The sequence below is a fragment of the Euphorbia lathyris genome, chromosome 6, assembly GCF_963576675.1.
Source record: "Euphorbia lathyris chromosome 6, ddEupLath1.1, whole genome shotgun sequence".
In the NCBI taxonomy this organism is placed as follows: domain Eukaryota; kingdom Viridiplantae; phylum Streptophyta; class Magnoliopsida; order Malpighiales; family Euphorbiaceae; genus Euphorbia; species Euphorbia lathyris.
In genome coordinates, this window is record NC_088915.1 from 44,411,832 (window position 1) to 44,430,773 (window position 18,942).

The window sequence follows — 18,942 nt, forward strand, 5'->3', positions numbered from 1 at the left end:
TTCCCATAAACCCAAAGCCTCCATATTGCGGAGGCTTGTGTTTCACAGTTTATGATTCTGCAAAGCCAATTGCTTTACAAGTTACTATTCTATGGAGCAAAATCACAAACTGCAAACCCATCGAGTTGGATATACTCTCCAAATTTCAATCTTCCAAACTGCAAACTAACTAAAAGTACATAGAACTAAACTATATAAAAGAAATTATGTATGTAAAATCAACAAATTACTTAGACGAAGAACTTGTATTTTGAATTGATATATAAAATTGAAATTGGATTGCACGAAGGATGAGAAGTGAGGTATAAGTGGTGTTAAATGATAATAGATATAGTAAAAGTATTTCATGAAAGTTAATAATAAAAATATCAAGTTTAATAAAATGTGTTGTATTATAATGAGTCTAAAGATATAAGAGAATCTCCAACAGCCTCTTAGATTGACTCTTAAGTTAAAATTTAAGGAGGGAGAATGAAAAATCAGCTCCAATAGTCTCTTAGTGGCTCCTCAAATCACTAAGAGTCTTTTCATCATCTCTATTTTTTTGATGGAGAAGTTTAGGTATTAATAGAAAGTCTCTCTCCACCTCTTAGTGTCTCTTAATTTATTTTTTATTAGTAATTTATTATTGAAGAATCTCGGTGTTTGAGTGTCTGGCTTTGCTCAGAACCTAGGAGTGGGTTCTTCTTTCTCTGCTGAGCTCTGGGGTATCTTTTCAGGGCTTAGGCTCGCTAAGAACCTGAGTTTAAAAAGGTTGAGTGTGGAATCCGACAACCTTGAAACTGTGAAGAGTATCTCTGATAATAGGTCCTCTTGTCTAGGTAGCCAAAATTTACTTAAAGGCATCAAATGTTCTTCATTTGATACGATCAGTTTGGGGCATGTGTTCAGAGAGCATAATAAGGTTGCTGACCGCCTTGCGGCTGAGGGGCAAGAAAGGATTTTTGGGACCTCTACCTTCTCGTCGCCTCCGGACTTCCTTTTTTCCTTCCTTTCTACTGATCAAGTTGGGGTTAGCTTTCCCAGACTAATCCCAGATTAAGTTTTTTCTGGTTTTTGCTTTTTTCTTTCTTTTTTTTTTTTTTCTTTTTCCTTTGCCTACCAAAAAAAAAAAAAACCGAAAATTCACTCGCAAAACAGGGAGAGGTTCGAGGTTGGACCAAAAGAGGACAAGAAGGCCCGCACTTCCTACTGTCTTCAAAACGCTATTACAACCATCTCCCAATGCTAACCGTTGCTAGACACCGATTGCTAGCCATGTCTGGTGCTAAGATGCTATCCCCTTCCAAATCATCAACTATAAACCATGCCTTCCCTTTCTCTTCCAATTCTAACCTCTTCCATGGACGATCTTTCTTCCGGACTGGCGTTTCTTTCTCTTATCAGTTTGTTCAAGCTCCTTCTCTTCGTTGTTTCGCTTCTTCGACTGCCTTTGATCGTGTTCATGTTCAAAACCCAATCGTTGAAATGGACGGTAAAACCTCCCTAAGTCCCTACTTATTTGAATATGCTTTGTTTGCTTGGCGAGAAATGGATTACAAGAGCTGTTTGTTTATTTCTTTATATGCGGTTTTGCACTCTCAATTTTGACTCACTGCAGTTATATTCCTTGATTTATGAATGAACATAGTTTCGTTTCTTTCCGTTGTTATTCTTATTCCTTTTCATGGTTAGGTGATGAAATGACGAGAGTCATTTGGAGCATGATTAAGGACAAGGTCTGCTTGTTTGACTTCTCATCAATTTTTCTTTCCTTTATTTTTTTTTTCAAATTTTATGCGCAAAGTAAAGTAATTTTGAAAAGCATACAGTCGTTCTGAAAGAATGTTCATTAGTTTTAATAGGGAGCTTTTCTTGGCAATTGCAGCTGATATTTCCTCATTTGGATTTGGAAATCAAATATTTTGATCTGGGGATATTGAATCGTGATGCTACCGATGATAAGATCACTGTAGAAAGTGCTGAGGCCACTCTTAAGTAAGCTGTCTACACATGATATATATTTCTCCATGGCCAATTAGTTCAATCTACCAATATTAAAGTATTAAACATATTTCAAGTTTCATCTGAAGATCTTTATGCGCTGCAGGTATAATGTTGCTGTGAAATGTGCAACAATAACTCCGGGTAAAGTTATTATTATAATTTCCCTTTTTTAGTTGGCTGTCACATTATATATCAAGCACAAGCTTTTTGACTTAAATGTGCTAGTTCATATGGAGGTTAAGAAATTCTTTGTTGCACTTTTTAAGTTGCTTTCTTTTTGTGATCAGAGGATGTTTTGTGGATTTCATAGCATCAAATCCTATTGATATATTTTATTCGATATCTGCAGATGAGACCAGAGTTAAAGAATTTTGCCTGAAGTCTATGTGGAGGAGCCCTAATGGCACAATCAGAAACATATTGAACGGTTTGTTAATTGTGGCTTTTATATGTTAAATTATAATGTTTGTATATTTTATGTTTTCATTTAAATATGCCTGGAAATGAAATGATTGACTGATCATGAATTGCTATAGTGGTTGTTTGAAGTTTTTATTTGATCTTTTGACACTGATTTCGTGATCATCTCAATTTGAATTTTATGGCATGGATATATCTTTATTTATACAGATATTTTTTATGCTTAAATTTTACTTTTGATGCTTTTAATGGAAGAATTTGTTACTTCTTTAGGAACTGTTTTTCGTGAACCTATTCTCTGCCGGAATATTCCAAGAATCGTTCCTGGTATTTTTCAGTCACTTCTGTAAGCGTGAGTGTCTCTTAAGCACTACTTGGTACTTATAAACAGGTCTACAGGTTGGAAGAAACCCATATGCATTGGTAGACATGCCTTTGGTGATCAATATCGTGCCACAGATGCTGTTATTAAAGGGCCAGGGAAGCTTAAAATGGTTTTCGGTGAGCTTTGAAATTTATATTACCAGACTGGGGAAGCTTATTTTGTCGAAGATAGTATTTGTGCTAATGTTCTTGCTATTATGCAGTACCAGAGAATGGTGATAGCCCAATGGAGCTTGACATTTACGATTTTAAGGGGCCAGGTGTGGCACTTGCAATGTATAATGTTGATCAGGTTAGTTTTCTTGCATTGATATTTTCGTTTTCAATCTGTAAAGAGTTTCCTGATCTTTGTTTGTTAGTCTATTCAAGCTTTTGCTGAGTCATCAATGTCTTTGGCATTCGAAAAGAAGTGGCCTCTTTACTTGAGCACCAAAAACACTATTCTGAAGAAATATGATGGCAGGTATCTGGATTCCTAGTTAGTAATCTTATTGCACTGCATGCCTCTAACCTGGAATTTTATTTGTATCTCAGTTAATCTCTAAAAAACTGTTAACCATGCAAAAGCATGGTCACGATTTAAGATTTCTATGAAATTCTGTAAGTTGTATATATATAACATCCATAATTGATTTAAAAATTAACGAAAAAGTAGCTTCTGAACTTGGAACTGAGAAATAAGTAGTTAAATTACTTAACTACAGCAGAGAGCACATTTAAAATATAAATTAGGATATATTGTGATAAAATTGTATCAAACGTATAACTTTTAAATTTATAATACATACTATTTTCATATTATATTTGAATCAATTTGTAAGCCCCTCTTTTGTCTGTATGTATTGGATAAATGTGAGAAGAATTGCACAACTATATTTACATGTAGTATCTTCACAGGTTTAAGGACCTATTCCAGGAGGTATATGAAGAGAAGTGGAAGGACAAGTTTGAAGAACATTCAATTTGGTATGAATTATGTCTTATGTCGAGTATTTAACCGGGATAAAATTTACTGATTGTATGTCCTTGGTTTCAGGTATGAGCATCGACTAATAGATGATATGGTTGCCTATTGTTTAAAGAGTGAAGGTGGTTATGTTTGGGCTTGCAAAAATTATGATGGAGATGTCCAAAGTGATTTACTAGCTCAAGGTGTTGTAATTGTTCACTTTAGTTTTCTTGGTCTATTGTGTCTTGCTTATTTAGTATTAGCCAATATGATGTGCAAAACTGCCGGTTTTTATAAGCCATTTTATACGTTACTTTCAATTTTGAGATACCTCATAAGGAATCTTAGCTATGCATCCTAATACACATGGAGATCACCAGGGTGTTCCAAAACAAGGAGATGAAATACCTGTCTCATTTTTTCTAATATTTTTTTCCTTCAGTGAAACCCAGTCTCTACTAAAGTTTCTTTTCAAAAACTCTATTGGTTAGTGGTTTTTCTAGCATTACCAAGTGGGTGGTAATTCTCAACCCATTTATTAGAAATAGATGATGTTTGTTCAAAATGGAAGCTACTCCAAAGCTGCTTCCTTTAATATTTTATTCGAGTTGTTTGTAGGGCTGCAAATAGGGTGAGGTGGGGATGGGGATTGTGTTACGTATCAGAGAAAGAAGAAACCTGGCAATATTGGGTAACTGTCCTTTTAAACCATTCTAACCAATATAACAAGGTATGCTCATACGAGCAAAGTTATCAATAGAATTAATAGTTTTTTCCTTTATAAATTCTTCTTATATTCTCTCAACTCTCTCTTTCTTCTTTATCTCTCTTCTGTTCTGGATCGGCAATTCTGACATTGGTATCAAAGACAACGGTTCTCTTGGTTGTTTATGGTACAAACTCGAGCAGCGACGAAGATACAAATGGATGCCTTAGCAGAGCAGTTGAAGGCACTAAGTGCATAACTGAGTCGATGACGACTAAGAAAATTTCTGACGAACAGCAGAATCAGAACCAGAGGATCGAAGCTCTGTTGGCGGAACAGAATTTGCTCAGGAAAGAGCAATCAACCATGCAGCCGTCCTTACTCACCTCTCACCAAACCCTAGAAACTCTCATTCACAACCATCACCAGGTTCATTGAACCTGAACATGAGTCATTAACACCACCTCTTCACCAATTCCAGCAATTCAAAGAGAAGTTTGCCTTCTCTAGATCAAAAGGAATTCTCGGTTCTACTCCATCTGGTACCTTCCAAGGAGAGACCTCTGGTAATAAAGGAGTTGTATCTTTTATTAAGATGCTTCCACGTTGTGCATTACCATCGTTTGATGGATCTGAGGCAGAATTATGGGCTAGTAAATGTAGTAAATATTTCCAGATCTTTGAAATAAGTGAGGAAAAACGTGTAGATCTGGCATGACTCTTCATGCAAGGAAGAGCAAAGAAATGGTATCGAAATTGGAAGCCCAACCATTCTGGTACAACTTGGCCAGAATTCATCGATGAAGTGATCAAACAATTTCCGGATAAGGTGATCCTCAATGCAGTGGAGCAACTGACTCACTCAGACAAACTACCACAGTAGAAACCTATTAGGATCAATTCGAAAAGGTTAAATTACGCTTGTAAAAGTTGTATACAACTATCACCGATCCATTCTACTGCAACAGTTTCATACGCACCTCTGTAAGGTCTTTCCAACCTGATACATTGCCATTCAACATGCTAAATACCAGGAATTGCATGCTAAGGCCATAATGGAAGACCTAAAACCCAAACCAACCTTTCCTTCACCCTTATCAAACAAAACCTGGACACCAAATACTCCATCCAAACCAAATACTACTCCTACCACTACCCACAGCCTTACCACCGAAACGAATTCATGACCATTCCCTACCCATAAAAACTACTGAACCAGTTAATGTCAGGCCATACAGATATTCTTTCCATCAAAAGAATGAAATAGAAAGATTGATAGCTGAAATGCTTAAAACTGTTGTTATTCAGCCAAGCACAGACCCTTATGCTTCCCCAGTTCTACTTGTAAAAAAGAAAGAAGGCACCTGGAGATTCTGTGTTGATTACAGAGAACTCAACAAGTTGACAATCAAGGATAAGTTTCCTATTCCTGTTATTCAGGAACTTATAGATGAACTCAAGGGAGCTGCAGTTTTCACGTGAAGAAGATATACCCAAAACTGCCTTCAAAACACATTCAGGGCATTATGAATTCTTGGTGATGCCCTTTGGGCTAACCAATGCTCCTACTACTTTTCAATCACTAATGAATACTATATTTTAGCCTTATTTATGTAGGTTTATATTGGTTTTCTTTGATGACATCCTAATCTATAGTAAGACTTGGAGGAGCACTTACAGTATTTGGAGCTTACCTTTCAGTTGTTATCTCAACACCAACTCTTTGCAAAGGGGTCTAAGTGTGATATAGCTGTGCCATAAGTTAATAACAAATAAATCGAAGACAAGTTTTGAAATATATAACCTTTTAATAGAAGTTGAAGAGTCATCTTTCAATTTCATAACTTCAAGTGAAGAGTCATAATTATTTGAAACATCTCTACATTTCTTCCTTTTATTTTTTTTTTGTTTAACTTTAACTGAAGAGTCATAAACTTTAACGTATACAGCACAAATAAATTTAATAACTTCTGCTATAATAGGCATAGAAGGTATACAGGCTGTTTCAAAATGGATCTTTCAAGTTTCAATGCATTACCGTACAGCACAACATTAATATCATTTATTCCACTAAATCTCATCTGTAAGTTTAATTTTTTTTTTCAAGCAGTGCCATGACTCGACCGACTTGGGTGACTCGGCCGATACGGCCGAGTCACCAACGATTCGGCCGAGTCATGGCCGATTCAGGAAGGTTTCGACTCAGAGCATAGAGTCGTCTCGAAATCCTCCTGAATCGTATCGACACTCGTACGAGTCGACTCGCGACTCGTACGAGTCTAATAACTATGGTTAAGAGTAGGGGTATGTAGGTGAAAGTTGTTATAACCTACAGATGAGTTGGCTGGGGTATTTTGGGAAGGGAAGGAGATAAGGGTGATTTTGTTATGCATTTTCTGCTTTGTAGCAGGGGTCTGTTTTGAGCAGAGGGGAGAGAGTTCTTATCCTTGTTCCTTATATTCCTAATTTTGGATTAATTCAATATCAGCTCTCTGTATTCATATCATCTTGCTTATTTACTGTTTGGGTTGGGAAGGTTACCTTGTTTTGTTTCTATCAATGGGATCCACATTTCCCATTTCTGAAATTCTAAATAAGATTTTCTTTAATGAAATTTAATATTTTGCCGTATAATACAATTCGGGACTAAGGCTTTGTTGTTGTTGTTGTTGTATAATACAATTAGGCAAATCAAATTTATAAAACATTAGCATACTTGATACGAAAAAAATGCATCAATCAGAATTTCATAAGTAATATATCAATCTAGAAAATATAAGAAAAATAAAATTAAACATCTCAACATCCATATAAACTACATGGAGATGGTAATTCCCGTGAGGTGGGGAAAGAGGTACTCGTCCCCGCCTCTGTGGAAGTTTTTTCCCATCCTCATCCCATAGGGAAAATAAATGGGGATTCCCCATCCTCGTTGGGGCGAATCCCCGTCGGGGACGGATAACCTGCTCCGTTGCATCCCTACTCATCTTTACTTCTTTATAACTTCCCAATTTCAGATTTTATTATAAGGGCCTATCAGCCTACTTATACTAGAGCAGTTATCATTTATGTGTAACCAATTAAGGTTGGTTTGAGCTATAAGAGCCTTAAGTCTCTTAAGTAGATCTCGAGTTCAAGTCCTAGCCGACGTAGCGTAGGCTTTAATTGGGAGAGAAGCCGCCTAAAAGGTGACTGAGCAACTTCAAGCTGATTAATCTGATCTACTTACCAAAAAGAAAATTTATCTTTTATACGTAGTATGTCAAACACATTTCTTAAATGCTTAGCTATGTTTTCAAATTCTGATTTGAAACCTAAATAGTTAATATACATAATGGTGTTGCAAATTTGTGCTTTTTTGCATAGTCAAAATCAAGTTGTTTGTGTACTCAGCAAAGTACAGAGTGGCATCAACCTGATGTACATTTTTCTAGCGCCAGCAGTTTAAATATTTGAAGAGCAGCCCAAATATCTTTTTTTCCCCTCCAAAATTTAATCTCTGATGTTACAGACGTGTGATCTTGACTTACAAATATTCTGCATTTTATGATAATTTTTCCTGTCAACTAAATTCCAAGATTTATCTGATGAGCACTTATGTGCTTTATTGTAGTCAGTAAGATTACATGCCAACTTCAGTCCTGTGTATATAGCATAACAACTGTTTGCGAAATGGGTTTTTCTGATTCTTTCCTTTTCCTATACTCTTGTTTTATTGACAGTTTGTACTGTCATCCATCAAATACTAAATTAATGAGTGTCTTTCTAGTCTCTAATTTTATTTTAAATTGAGCATTTCTTGACTGCCCTGAAAAGCATGATCCAACCAAGAAGTGTTTGTTGTAGCTATGTATATGACATGTATGGCATTGAGATAGCTGTCTAACTCAACACAACTAGTCAGCAGGAAAAGACGAACTTTGCATTTCAAATTTATTATCAATAATAGTTTATTGATCTCATTATATTTACTTGAAGAGGCATGACTAACAAGTGCCAACTGAAGTGAGCAACAGTTTTGGTTTTCTTAAAGAATGATCTTGCACATTCAGATGGGATTTTCAGTAGTCATGTCTAAACTTGGTTCATTTTTTGCAGGATTTGGCTCGTTAGGTCTCATGACTTCTGTATTGGTTTGTATCAAGTTATATTTATCCTCGTAACTAATATTGAGTGATTTCTTGTGCTCTTTGATGTGGTTCCTTAACAACTGCAAAATGTGCAGTTATCATCAGATGGAAAGACACTTGAAGCTGAGGCAGCTCATGGTACTGTAACTCGGCATTTCCGATTGTATCAGAAAGGACAGGAAACTAGCACGAACAGTATTGCTTCAATATTTGCATGGACACGAGGGCTGGAACATAGGTAATATTACTACTTTTGCTGTTTGTTTCCAGTTGAAATGACAAATCTCTTTAATTTTCAGAAGTTTAAGTTGATTTTTTTTTTTTTTTGATAGTAAGAAGTTTAAGTTGATTAATTGATACTACTGTGCACTCTTTATACTAATCTGGATTCTTGTGTATACTGGTTGAAAATTATGTAGTGAGAAATGAATCAGGATTTTTGTTAAACTTTTAGGAGCCATTTGTTTCATATGAATCGTACATGTTAATTTTTTCACAAGAAATTATAAAAATTGACATTTTGAATTTATGTCTACTGTCTATCTATAAGGGCCAAATTGGATAAAAATGAAAGGTTGCTTGATTTTGTGCACAAGTTGGAAGCTTCATGCATTGAGACAGTGGAAGGAGGAAAAATGACAAAGGATCTTGCCATTTTGATGCACGGTCCAAAGTAAGTGTTTTTTTTTTTTTTTTTTTGTTTTATCTTTATGATCAGTTACGTACCAGGTAGAAAAGGCATTATGTATAGAGATATCGTCCTTCAAGTTATGATCGATCAGGTTTATTATGCTGCTTAATGTGTACAGGGTCTCCAGAGAGTTTTACTTGAACACAGAAGAATTTATTGATGCTGTTGCACAGTGTTTAGCAGCAAAGCTTCAGGAACCTGCGGTTGTGTAAGCATATATTTATATTTTCTTTTATAAAGAGAAATCCCAAGATCGGGATGACTTTTTGCTGATAACATTTTGTATGTTTCCCATCATCAAATTGAGATTTTTTTTACAATTTATTTTATACAATTGAGAATATATTTGAAATTCAAAGTCCAAGGAAAGGTAGAAGATGATGGTTAATTTAGTTAAATTTTTTTATTCAAATCAATCTCTTTAAGCATATAATTTTGAAATGTGTCAATGTGCATTCTGGACATGAGATAAATTTATTATTGGCTGAAATATCAATTGAATAAACAGCTCCTTTCCTTTTTCATCATTATTCTAATTATGGACTTGATGAAGATATATAGCAAACTTGCATAAAAAGGAACATTCGAACTGAGGAATCAAAATAATTATAGGATAGTAGGGCATGTTTATTGATATGCTTGTATGAATCCTACCTTAGCATGAAATAACAAATAGCACCTAGAAACCTATGATAATTACATAATGTGAAATTGCTTTTGCTTTCTAGTTTCTGGTGGTTGTTGAACCCATCCTTAGAGTTAGGCTGACACAATAATCCCTTGGAATTGATTCAAGATTGCATTTTAAGCAACACCTTACTTTATATATATATATATATATATATATACACACACACACACTGGGCGAATCCAGTATGGGGGCACTGTTGCCCCAACTGACATTTGTATTTTTTAAAAAATCCAGGTATTAATTTTAAAGTTTTATAGCGTTGCCTCCTCCATCAATGGAGGTTTAGGGTTTACTGGTTCTATAATTGAGGATGACGAATGATTTTAAATTTAATATTTTCTTTTTATTTTCTTTTTATTTTTTTTTAATTCTATTTTAAAGCAAAACGACGTCGTTTTATTTAATTAGAACTACGTAGTTTTGTTTACAATAAAAAAGTAAATATTTAAATGTAAAACTAAATAGGTCCTAAAACAAACCATCAGTATCTCTTATTCTCTTTAATCCTAACTAAGATTAAATTAAAATCGGCAGCCAATCCCAGTGTAGTTGGATCGTTGGTCCGACACTCCATCTCTGATTTTTGCCTCTCTCTCTCTGATCTTTGCCTCTCTGCTTTGGTATTTTTTTGTTCCTACTTGAATTTTGATTTGATATTTCTGCTACTATTTTACTTGAGCTTTGATCTCTAGTTTTCTATAATTATTATTTTTTGGATAAAAATTATTTTAATCGTATTATTTGCCCCTATGGAGGATATATATATATATATATATAATATTTTGTATATTACTAATATTAGGATATTATCTATATTTGGTATAAAGAGCATAAAGATCATGCTCTTATTATTTTAAGATGTTAGATTTCAATTAGCCCATACAATACGAAATTATAATTGTTACATTTAAACGACAAATAAGTATTGTTATGTAGAAAAAAAATAACCATTTAGAATAAAAATTAATTGTTAGTTAAAAGGGGAAAACATTAAAGGTGATAGTCATTTTAATAAAATCATTCAGTTTTTTTTGTCATTTAAAGAAAATGGGAAAATAAAAATCCATGTTTAGTACATATAAAATACCAAAACTAAATATTTACTTGCAATTTCCTACTTTTGAGTTTTCCTTGCAGAGTTACAACGTTTCTCCATTGTAGTCAGCAGTCAATTTATCGGATCCCCTTTTATGCTCTCTTTTACACATAGAATGCATTGCTATATAACTTTCCTCATTGTCAAAATTTGCTTGTATTTTAAATCTTCAATTTCAAACTTATAGATTTGTTGCAACACCTTTCTCATATTGGAAGATGCATCGTCCGCAACACATTTTTCAGACTTTGAGCTAAAACCACACTCGCACGCACACTGTCCACCTCTATATTCTTTATAATAAGTGAACGCGATATGCCAAAAGTAGTTACCATATGCGGAATCCTTGAGCAAAATTTTGGAAGGGATTAGGGGCGATTGCCTCACAACCTGCTCTAGATTTCAAAGCAATATGTCATATGTGAAAAAATAAATAAATAATATTTATTATTTAACTCCATACACACAATAGGATATTGGGGGTGGGCACGGTTCGGTTAACCGGTCCATTAGGTAAAAAAATTAACCGAACCGTTATCAACGGTTTTTTAACCATCCAAACCGAAATCGGTCCATATCAATCGGTTAACCACTAATTTCGGTTAGGTTTTTCGGTTAACGGTTTTTAACCAATTCTCACTAGTTCACCAAAAATCAACGGTTAAATTTTTACCCAAACTTAAATTTTTTAAACAATATTAAAATACACATAATTTCAAAAATTCAAACGAAACGAATTCATATAAAAGATTAGAATTCAAACATAAGTACCGAACTAAAAAACAATCCATCAAGTTTACATTTAAAACATAAAGAAATGTAAATAATATTTCGTCAAAGTACTTATTACGACATAAAGCAGTATAATCTATGTTATATATTTATATTAATCTATGTTATAATCTATATATTTATATTAAACAGTATAATTTATGTATTTATATTTATATTTGCCTTGCCTTCGTCGTCAAATGGCTTATATATTTTTTTTAAAATTTATATTTATTAAACGGTTCGGTTAACCGTTAACCGCGGTTTTTGAACACTCTAACCCGAAACCGAAACTGAAACCGAAACCGAAACCGAAACCGATATCTATCTATTTTTGTAACCATTAAAAAAACCATCAATTCGGTTAACCGTTTTTTTCAGTTCGGATTGTCGGTTTTCGGTTCGATTACCGGTTTGACCGGTTTTTTTTCCCACCCCTAAAGGATATGATAACACATGCTAATATAATTAATGTTAAATATATATTCATAGTTATTTAAGGTGCAAGGGGGTCCTGAAGCCTTAGCGCAAGGCGCAACTTAAGACGTGCGCCAGAGTGACACAAGGCGCACAAAAAAATTATAAATTCATAATACTAGTCATAAATAATAAAAAATAGTTAAATACCAACAATAAAATCATAAAATGCATGAGTTAAGTTCTAGTTAATTACTAAGGCATAGTCATCAACTCATAATACCGATTTAAAAGTTAAAACTCAAGACTAAAGTTCAACTTCAAATAATTAATAACATTAATAGTATTCTTAACTCTAGAAAAGAGTAAATTACACCAATGGTACCTGAACTTCATCCAAATTCACACTTTGGTACCTAAATTACATTTTGTCTCAAAAATATACCTGAAATAATGATGACCGGACAATTAAGTATATTTTACCGGTGAATGGCCAGTCAATGCAATTTTGATAAGTAAATTACACTAATAGTACCTGAACTTTACTCTAATTCACACTTTGGTACCTAAATTTCATTTTGTCAAAAAAATACACTTTAAGTAAAAATGACTCAATATTTTTGTACATTTGACTGATAAGTGATCGGTCAATGTGAGTTTGATAATTTTAAATTAAAAATTGAGACCCATCATACACTCAATTAACATAAAATTACAATAATGTCATCGTTAATTGAGTGTATGGTGAGTTCCAATGTTTAGTTCATGTTACCCGATCACTAACTGATCAAATAAACTAAATTTTTTAGTCACCTTTACTTGCGTTATGTTTTTAGGATAAAATATAATCTAGGTACTGAAGTGTGAATTATGGTAAAGTTTAGGTACTATTGATGTAATTAACTTATGAAACTCACATTGACCGGTCATTAACCGGTAAAATATACTAAATTGTCCGGTCATCATTACTTCAGGTATATTTTTGAGATAAAATGTAATCTAGGTACCAAAGTGTAAACTAAGTAAAGTTCAGGTACCATTGGTGTAGTTTACCCCTCTAGAAAACAACAAATCTTTAACTTCCTAGTCTTCCTTCCTAATCTCGTCGGAACCATAATCATCATCATCATTATCACTTCCATCATCATATGCTTCTTGAATAAGGTTCTCAATCTCATCATCATTGTCACCTTCCTCATCAAGGTACTCAAGTATTGTGCCTGCCGAATAGAGCAAATTTCTTCGCCGAGCATTGATCAAATTGAAGTGATGGCCATTGATGAATCTTCTGAGTGGTTTTATCCTATCCTCACTTACCTTGTCACAGGTATCTTACTGATGCTCGTAAAGTATATAGCAATTAATAGGACAAGTGTATCCTATCGCAACAAGTAATACAGTGCTTAAGCATAAGATCGAACCACAAGGACTATTTATCACAACTAGTCGACCTAAGATAGGAAACGTAATTGTTCGAAAGGTTGAATATATTGTGGAGTGATTAAGGAGACAAATTTCTAAAATAAAAGGTAAAAGCGTTTGATAGGGGAGGATTCGAATTAATTGATGAAACAATCTAAGATGGGGATTCCCTTAATTGGATTTAATGTATGATTTACTGGGATTCGGGTTTATATCCTAATGATAATTGACAGTAATCTCCTAATTAACCACGTGAAGATGGACAATCTCATGTAGTCTATTCACATGCATTCGGTTGATGTCTTGATTAGGCATATAACCCAGATCATGCAAAGCATTAGGTTCTTTGGTGATTAAGGCTAAAGCCGTAGCCCAGCCACTGGACCGCACTTCTAGTGGTCTCTAGCGAGGTCAGATTATGCTAATTCGGATTAGATAGTTCCTTGGTCAGGTAACTATCTATCTGCAATCCTATATTTGTCAGACTCAAGGCATTAGGTTCAGCATTGTCAGGCTAGTTGATCATCATCGAATCTCATTCTAGCAAAGATCATATTTCTGATAAATCTAGGACATTAAGCTTGCATAATCTAATCAATTGGAAACAAACCCATAAACCTAAATCCCTAATCATACAAGGTTACGCAATCAATCTCATCCCTATCCCAGATTGGATGGGGATTAGTAACCAACCAAATAATTAAAGCACAGATTATCAACTTGAATCATCATTAATATAAATAAGCACAGAGTAAGAGACAGATTAAGGAACTAAAAATCTAAAACCCGGCTTGTCTGATTCTGAATACAAATGGGGATAGAACTTTCCTCTACCAATCTTCAAGAAACTCCAAGTAATTACAAAATCAAAAATAGCAAAAGCTGATACAAGTAAAAAGGAAAAAGGGGAAAAGAAGTAGGAACCCCAACAAAGATGACATAATGTTCTATTTATAGTGCAGGCTTAGTTAGGGGTAGTTTGGGCATTTTCCATGTCAAAATTCGCGCCTTGGGAGTGAGGAGACGCAGGGAAATTGCTTCCCAGTGTCTCGTCTCGTCTCGTCTCGTCGAGACAAAAGGTGTCTCGACGAGACAGAAGGTTGTCTCGACGAAACACTAGGTGTCTCGTCGAGACACCACGCGATGGTTCCCTTTTGGGAACCATCGGCTCGCCTCGTCTCGTCGAGACAGGCTGTGTCTCGACGAGACGAGGGCCTGTTTCGGTGAGACATGCACTAAATTGGGACTAAGTCCGGTTTTTCTTCATTTTGGTCCCTGGGCTTCCGGAATTTGCTCTAATGGTCCCTGACGAATCCCAAAAGTGCTCCGACGGTCCCTGAATTGTCCAGAAGTGCTTCAAAAGGCACGGGTCTGGTTCAGAAATGCTCAAACAGTCCCAAAAACGCCTAAAAACACAGATGATGCCATAAATAATGAGAATTGCTAATTTTAACTAAAAGATAACAAAATGATACTAAAATTAAATGGAAATAAAGCAAAAACGAACTAAAACGAACCAAATTTGTGTCGGTGATCATCATCACCGACAGAAGACCGACAAAATGTGACGTGTCGACGTTGAACTCGTAGGTAAGCTGTTGCGATAATTTTTTTCCAAGACAAGATATCACCTACACAATTTTTTCGTCAGTTATTTGTGTCGGAAATTCCGACAACATCACCGACCCATATATGTCGGTGATCTATTTTCGGAATATTTATTAGAATAATTGACCGATAGAAATTGCGTCGTAGATTGCGTCGGTAATTGTGAATTATTTTTAAAATTATTTTTATATTTTATTTTTCGTCAATTTATTTGGATTGAAGGGAACTCGTTAATATTTTTTATATTAAGTTTTTTCAGCTTTGTTTACACAATAATGATAATTATTAAAAAACATTAATACAAACAAAGCAATAAATTATCTCCAAAGCAAAAATTCAAATGTGATGTCAATATTTTAGTAATACTTGCAAAATAATATATCACCAGCAAGTCAAGAAAAAAATATAAAATTTTGATAACAGAAGTCGACATCATACCCATATCACTTACATTCACTAATTTGTGCTTAAGAGTATGTAGCTAAATGAATTTCTAATGTTACAATGGTACTATTTAAATAGAAAATAAATAAATACTATACAAAACAAATACAAAGAAGTGCACCAGAAGGATTCATAGTCGAATGAAAAAATTAAGCAAAATGGGTTTCACTGCTGCATTGTGTGATGATGCAAGCTTCCATTACTGAACAATAATACATACTAATTAATTAATCATTTTAATCATCCAACAATAAATAAATAATTTTATAACTATATAATTATCCAACAAAAAGCATACCTAATATCAGTTTGTGTGAACAGTTTCAACCTTTTTTCCACAACTTTGAAGGCCAGCACACATATTGGCACCAAATAACTTCAGCAAAAGTGTATTATTTCAAATATGGACTTATATTTTCAACTATGCACATATCATATGATAGAGGACAGAAGACAGAACAATAACAAGAATGATTGCAGAATAGCAAGTCCATATTACCTTATAAAGGCAATAGGAAATCAACATTGTGACTTTGGAAACAATTTAGAAAAAGAAAATGAATAGCATCAACTGACAAAAAAATCCTAGCATTCTGATCACAAGATCAGGAACTGTAAACTGAAAATAGAAGAAATTTGGTAATTTCAACTTTTAACAAATTCATTCAAGTCATCCTACCAAATCTTTCCATAATGCTTCAGACAAAGTAAACAATTTAAAATTTCACTTAGCAGAAGCATGTGAAAACATCGGATCTTAATGTATAGATTACCTGGATCAAGAGCAACCGGAATCGTCTACTTTGTAATGATGATGCATGTCAATTTTACCAATCTTAATAAAAGTCATACATCACTCTGAAGCCGTGACAGCTGGGGAATAAAACTTCATAAGGAAGCTTGAGAGTGACCACATGCATATTACGCCGAGGAACTGAAGGACATTCAAAAGTGTACTCAAAGAACTGCTTATCTCCAAGTTGTGAGAGGTCATTTCAGCTCCTCTCACTGTAAATGACAGGGCTGTTACCAGTTGTGCCGCTCTATTCAGTTGGTGCAATCTATAAACCTGATAATTAGAGGGAGAAAAACGATGTTCTAATTAGGAGCAACTACATTTTCATATGGAGATTGTTAAAGTGGAGTCTTTCCATTTCCACGACATTATTTGGGATACATAATTAATTGAAACATAAGCATTTTCTTTCCTCCTTTCTCCACATTCATACATGGGAACTCTAAACAAGATTGGTCAAGACAAAAAGGCAAAATTCATTAGCCCTTACTTGGAAAATTATAGGAATGACAGGCCATGAAGGTGACCTCCGCAATCTTGGGTATTGTTCGAATGCAAATTGAACAACAATACCGACTAGGAATGGAGCGAGGGTAGTAGAAGTTGCAGGGCCAGTCCATGGCCATACCAAGCCCATAGTCACCAAAGGAATTATAAGACTCAACACGAGGGCAGCAACGGAAGATATTCACTGTCCCAACTGGGGAGTTAGGGTAGTGCCGCCATTTGCAACAGACTGTAATTCCACTGGCCTCCTTATATGGTCTATTAGCAGAAGAAAAACCGCAACACCACAGTAGAAAAGAGATTTTTAACCCCTCAACATACCTCCCACACTTTGTTGAAACAATATATTGATCTCTAAGAACTCCTAAGGCTTTAACCCTTACCAAGCATCTTACCATTCTCTGATAATGTTCATCTGTAATACTTTTAAAGAAGAAAGAGATGTTAAGTAATAGCCAAACAAGCAAGAAGGTGAAATAACAAAACTGGTTATATGAAAAGCATAGTAACAAGACAAGGTGGAGATCGGAAGCCGTTTCCCACTCCCTTACCATTATCTTATCAGGAAAATTATTCCCATTCTAGTCCTCATCTCCATAATAAACTTGTCTCGGTCAATTCTGTCCATGATACTGATTTTTCTTATAGTGTTCCTTGTCAAAGTCCCTCTTCAAACTAAATCCTTAAAATCAATGAGTTTAGTTCAGAAGCACATAGATATTCGTGTAACCACAAGAATGATAGCAGAATAGCAAGTCCATATTACCTGATAAAGGCAATAGGAAATCAACATTGTGACAGAAAAGAAACTCATGGCACATGTGAAAAGCTTCTTCAGCCATGGAAACAACTGCAATTCTAGTTTTAACTCTTCGTAATAAACAGTTATTGGCAATGGCAGAACATTTTGCTATCACACATCTTCTCAAAAGATGCTTAAACATTCCCTATATGATCTCAGAACCAAAATTACTTTGTACTAAAGGCCAAAAACAGAATAACAATAAGAGAACAATAGTCTACTGGAGAAAAATTCTCCAAAAAATAACCTCCCAATCTAAACAGTAGTAGCTCTCTTCAACCCCAACTGAACCCTCAACAAACATTCATAAATGGATACCAAATAATAATGATACCAACACCAACAATTAATCTATGAATTAAAGCAACTTAATTAAGCAAATATGACATACAACCCAAACAAAGGAGGAGATTAACAGAAAAAGGTTAAACGATTACCTGAGCATAGGAGATTAAGGAGAGCAGAGCAGAGCAGCTTCTAGGGAGAAATAGAAGTGGTGAAACTGTATGAACTGAAAATACAAAGAAAACATATAAATTAAGGCAAAATAGCCATAAAAGAACATATAATACGCCAACATTGAGCCCTAAACGATTATCCCTCTCCGCCATTGTAGAAGCCCAAAGGAGAGAAAGTTAAAATGTACCTGGAGAGTAAATCGAGACTGGAAGAGGTGAAATTATAGTCGGAATCCTGGAGGTAAGACCTACCGCAGCGACACCGGTGATGATGGCAAGGAGGAGATTTGGGTGTGTGGGCGGCAGCTGCTGTAATCGGGAGATGGAGGTTAGGGTTAAGAAGAAATAAATATAACTAGCTATATATATACTCTTATTTTATTATTTTATTATTGTGTTAAATTTTTTATATATAATTTAGACTCCTACATTTTAATTTGTCGGTGAATAATCACACTTGTTGGTGATATCACCGACAATAAAAATCAACTACTAAACATGTTGGTAATTGGGGCCAGAATTACCCGCCCAAAAATTCCCTACACATTCTAAGAATGTGTAGGTCAATGTGTAGGTGAATTCCGACCCATATTTTTTTATCGGTGTTGCGTCGGTGATTCCTAAACAAAATATTTCGTCGGTCGATTGCGTCAGTGATAGCGTT

The 18,942-nt window shown here is 34.7% G+C and overlaps 1 protein-coding gene and 1 long non-coding RNA gene across 12 annotated transcripts; one reads left to right on the forward strand and one right to left on the reverse strand.

The window, feature by feature from the left end:
* Positions 1 to 1,169: 1,169 nt before the first annotated feature.
* On the forward strand, positions 1,170 to 9,618 carry LOC136232375 (isocitrate dehydrogenase [NADP]). The gene is made up of 15 exons (XM_066021492.1): positions 1,170 to 1,474; positions 1,675 to 1,718; positions 1,868 to 1,977; positions 2,090 to 2,127; positions 2,336 to 2,413; positions 2,680 to 2,733; positions 2,806 to 2,907; positions 2,994 to 3,082; positions 3,150 to 3,253; positions 3,688 to 3,756; positions 3,827 to 3,942; positions 8,544 to 8,578; positions 8,671 to 8,813; positions 9,126 to 9,248; positions 9,385 to 9,618. Exons 1-15 carry the CDS (start codon positions 1,225 to 1,227, stop codon positions 9,476 to 9,478), a joined length of 1,449 nt encoding a protein of 482 aa, XP_065877564.1. The 5' UTR covers positions 1,170 to 1,224; the 3' UTR covers positions 9,479 to 9,618.
* Positions 9,619 to 14,885: 5,267 nt separating this feature from the next.
* On the reverse strand, positions 14,886 to 18,607 carry LOC136234199 (uncharacterized). Of its 11 annotated transcripts, none has more exons than XR_010691105.1 (6): positions 18,467 to 18,607; positions 17,570 to 18,331; positions 17,002 to 17,441; positions 16,489 to 16,784; positions 15,181 to 15,294; positions 14,886 to 15,069 (listed from the first exon to the last, which is right to left on the reverse strand). It is a non-coding gene; the product is annotated as an uncharacterized lncRNA (long non-coding RNA). The 11 variants fall into 11 exon arrangements; XR_010691100.1 differs by lacking the exons at positions 14,886 to 15,069; positions 15,181 to 15,294 and adding exons at positions 15,636 to 15,917; positions 16,014 to 16,091; XR_010691106.1 differs by lacking the exon at positions 15,181 to 15,294 and having other exon boundaries at positions 14,888 to 15,069.
* Positions 18,608 to 18,942: the final 335 nt, after the last annotated feature.

What these genes read in the sequence shown, in the direction of transcription:
- LOC136232375 (XM_066021492.1), top strand. Translation starts at nt 1,225, where the DNA reads ATGCTAACCGTTGCTAGACACCGATTGCTAGCCATGTCTGGTGCTAAG. An exon ending in TATTCCAAGAATCGTTCCTG is followed by an intron (nt 2,734 to 2,805) that starts GTATTTTTCAGT and finishes ACAGGTCTACAG; the next exon opens with GTTGGAAGAAACCCATATGC. An exon ending in GTCTCATGACTTCTGTATTG is followed by an intron (nt 8,579 to 8,670) that starts GTTTGTATCAAG and finishes CAAAATGTGCAG; the next exon opens with TTATCATCAGATGGAAAGAC.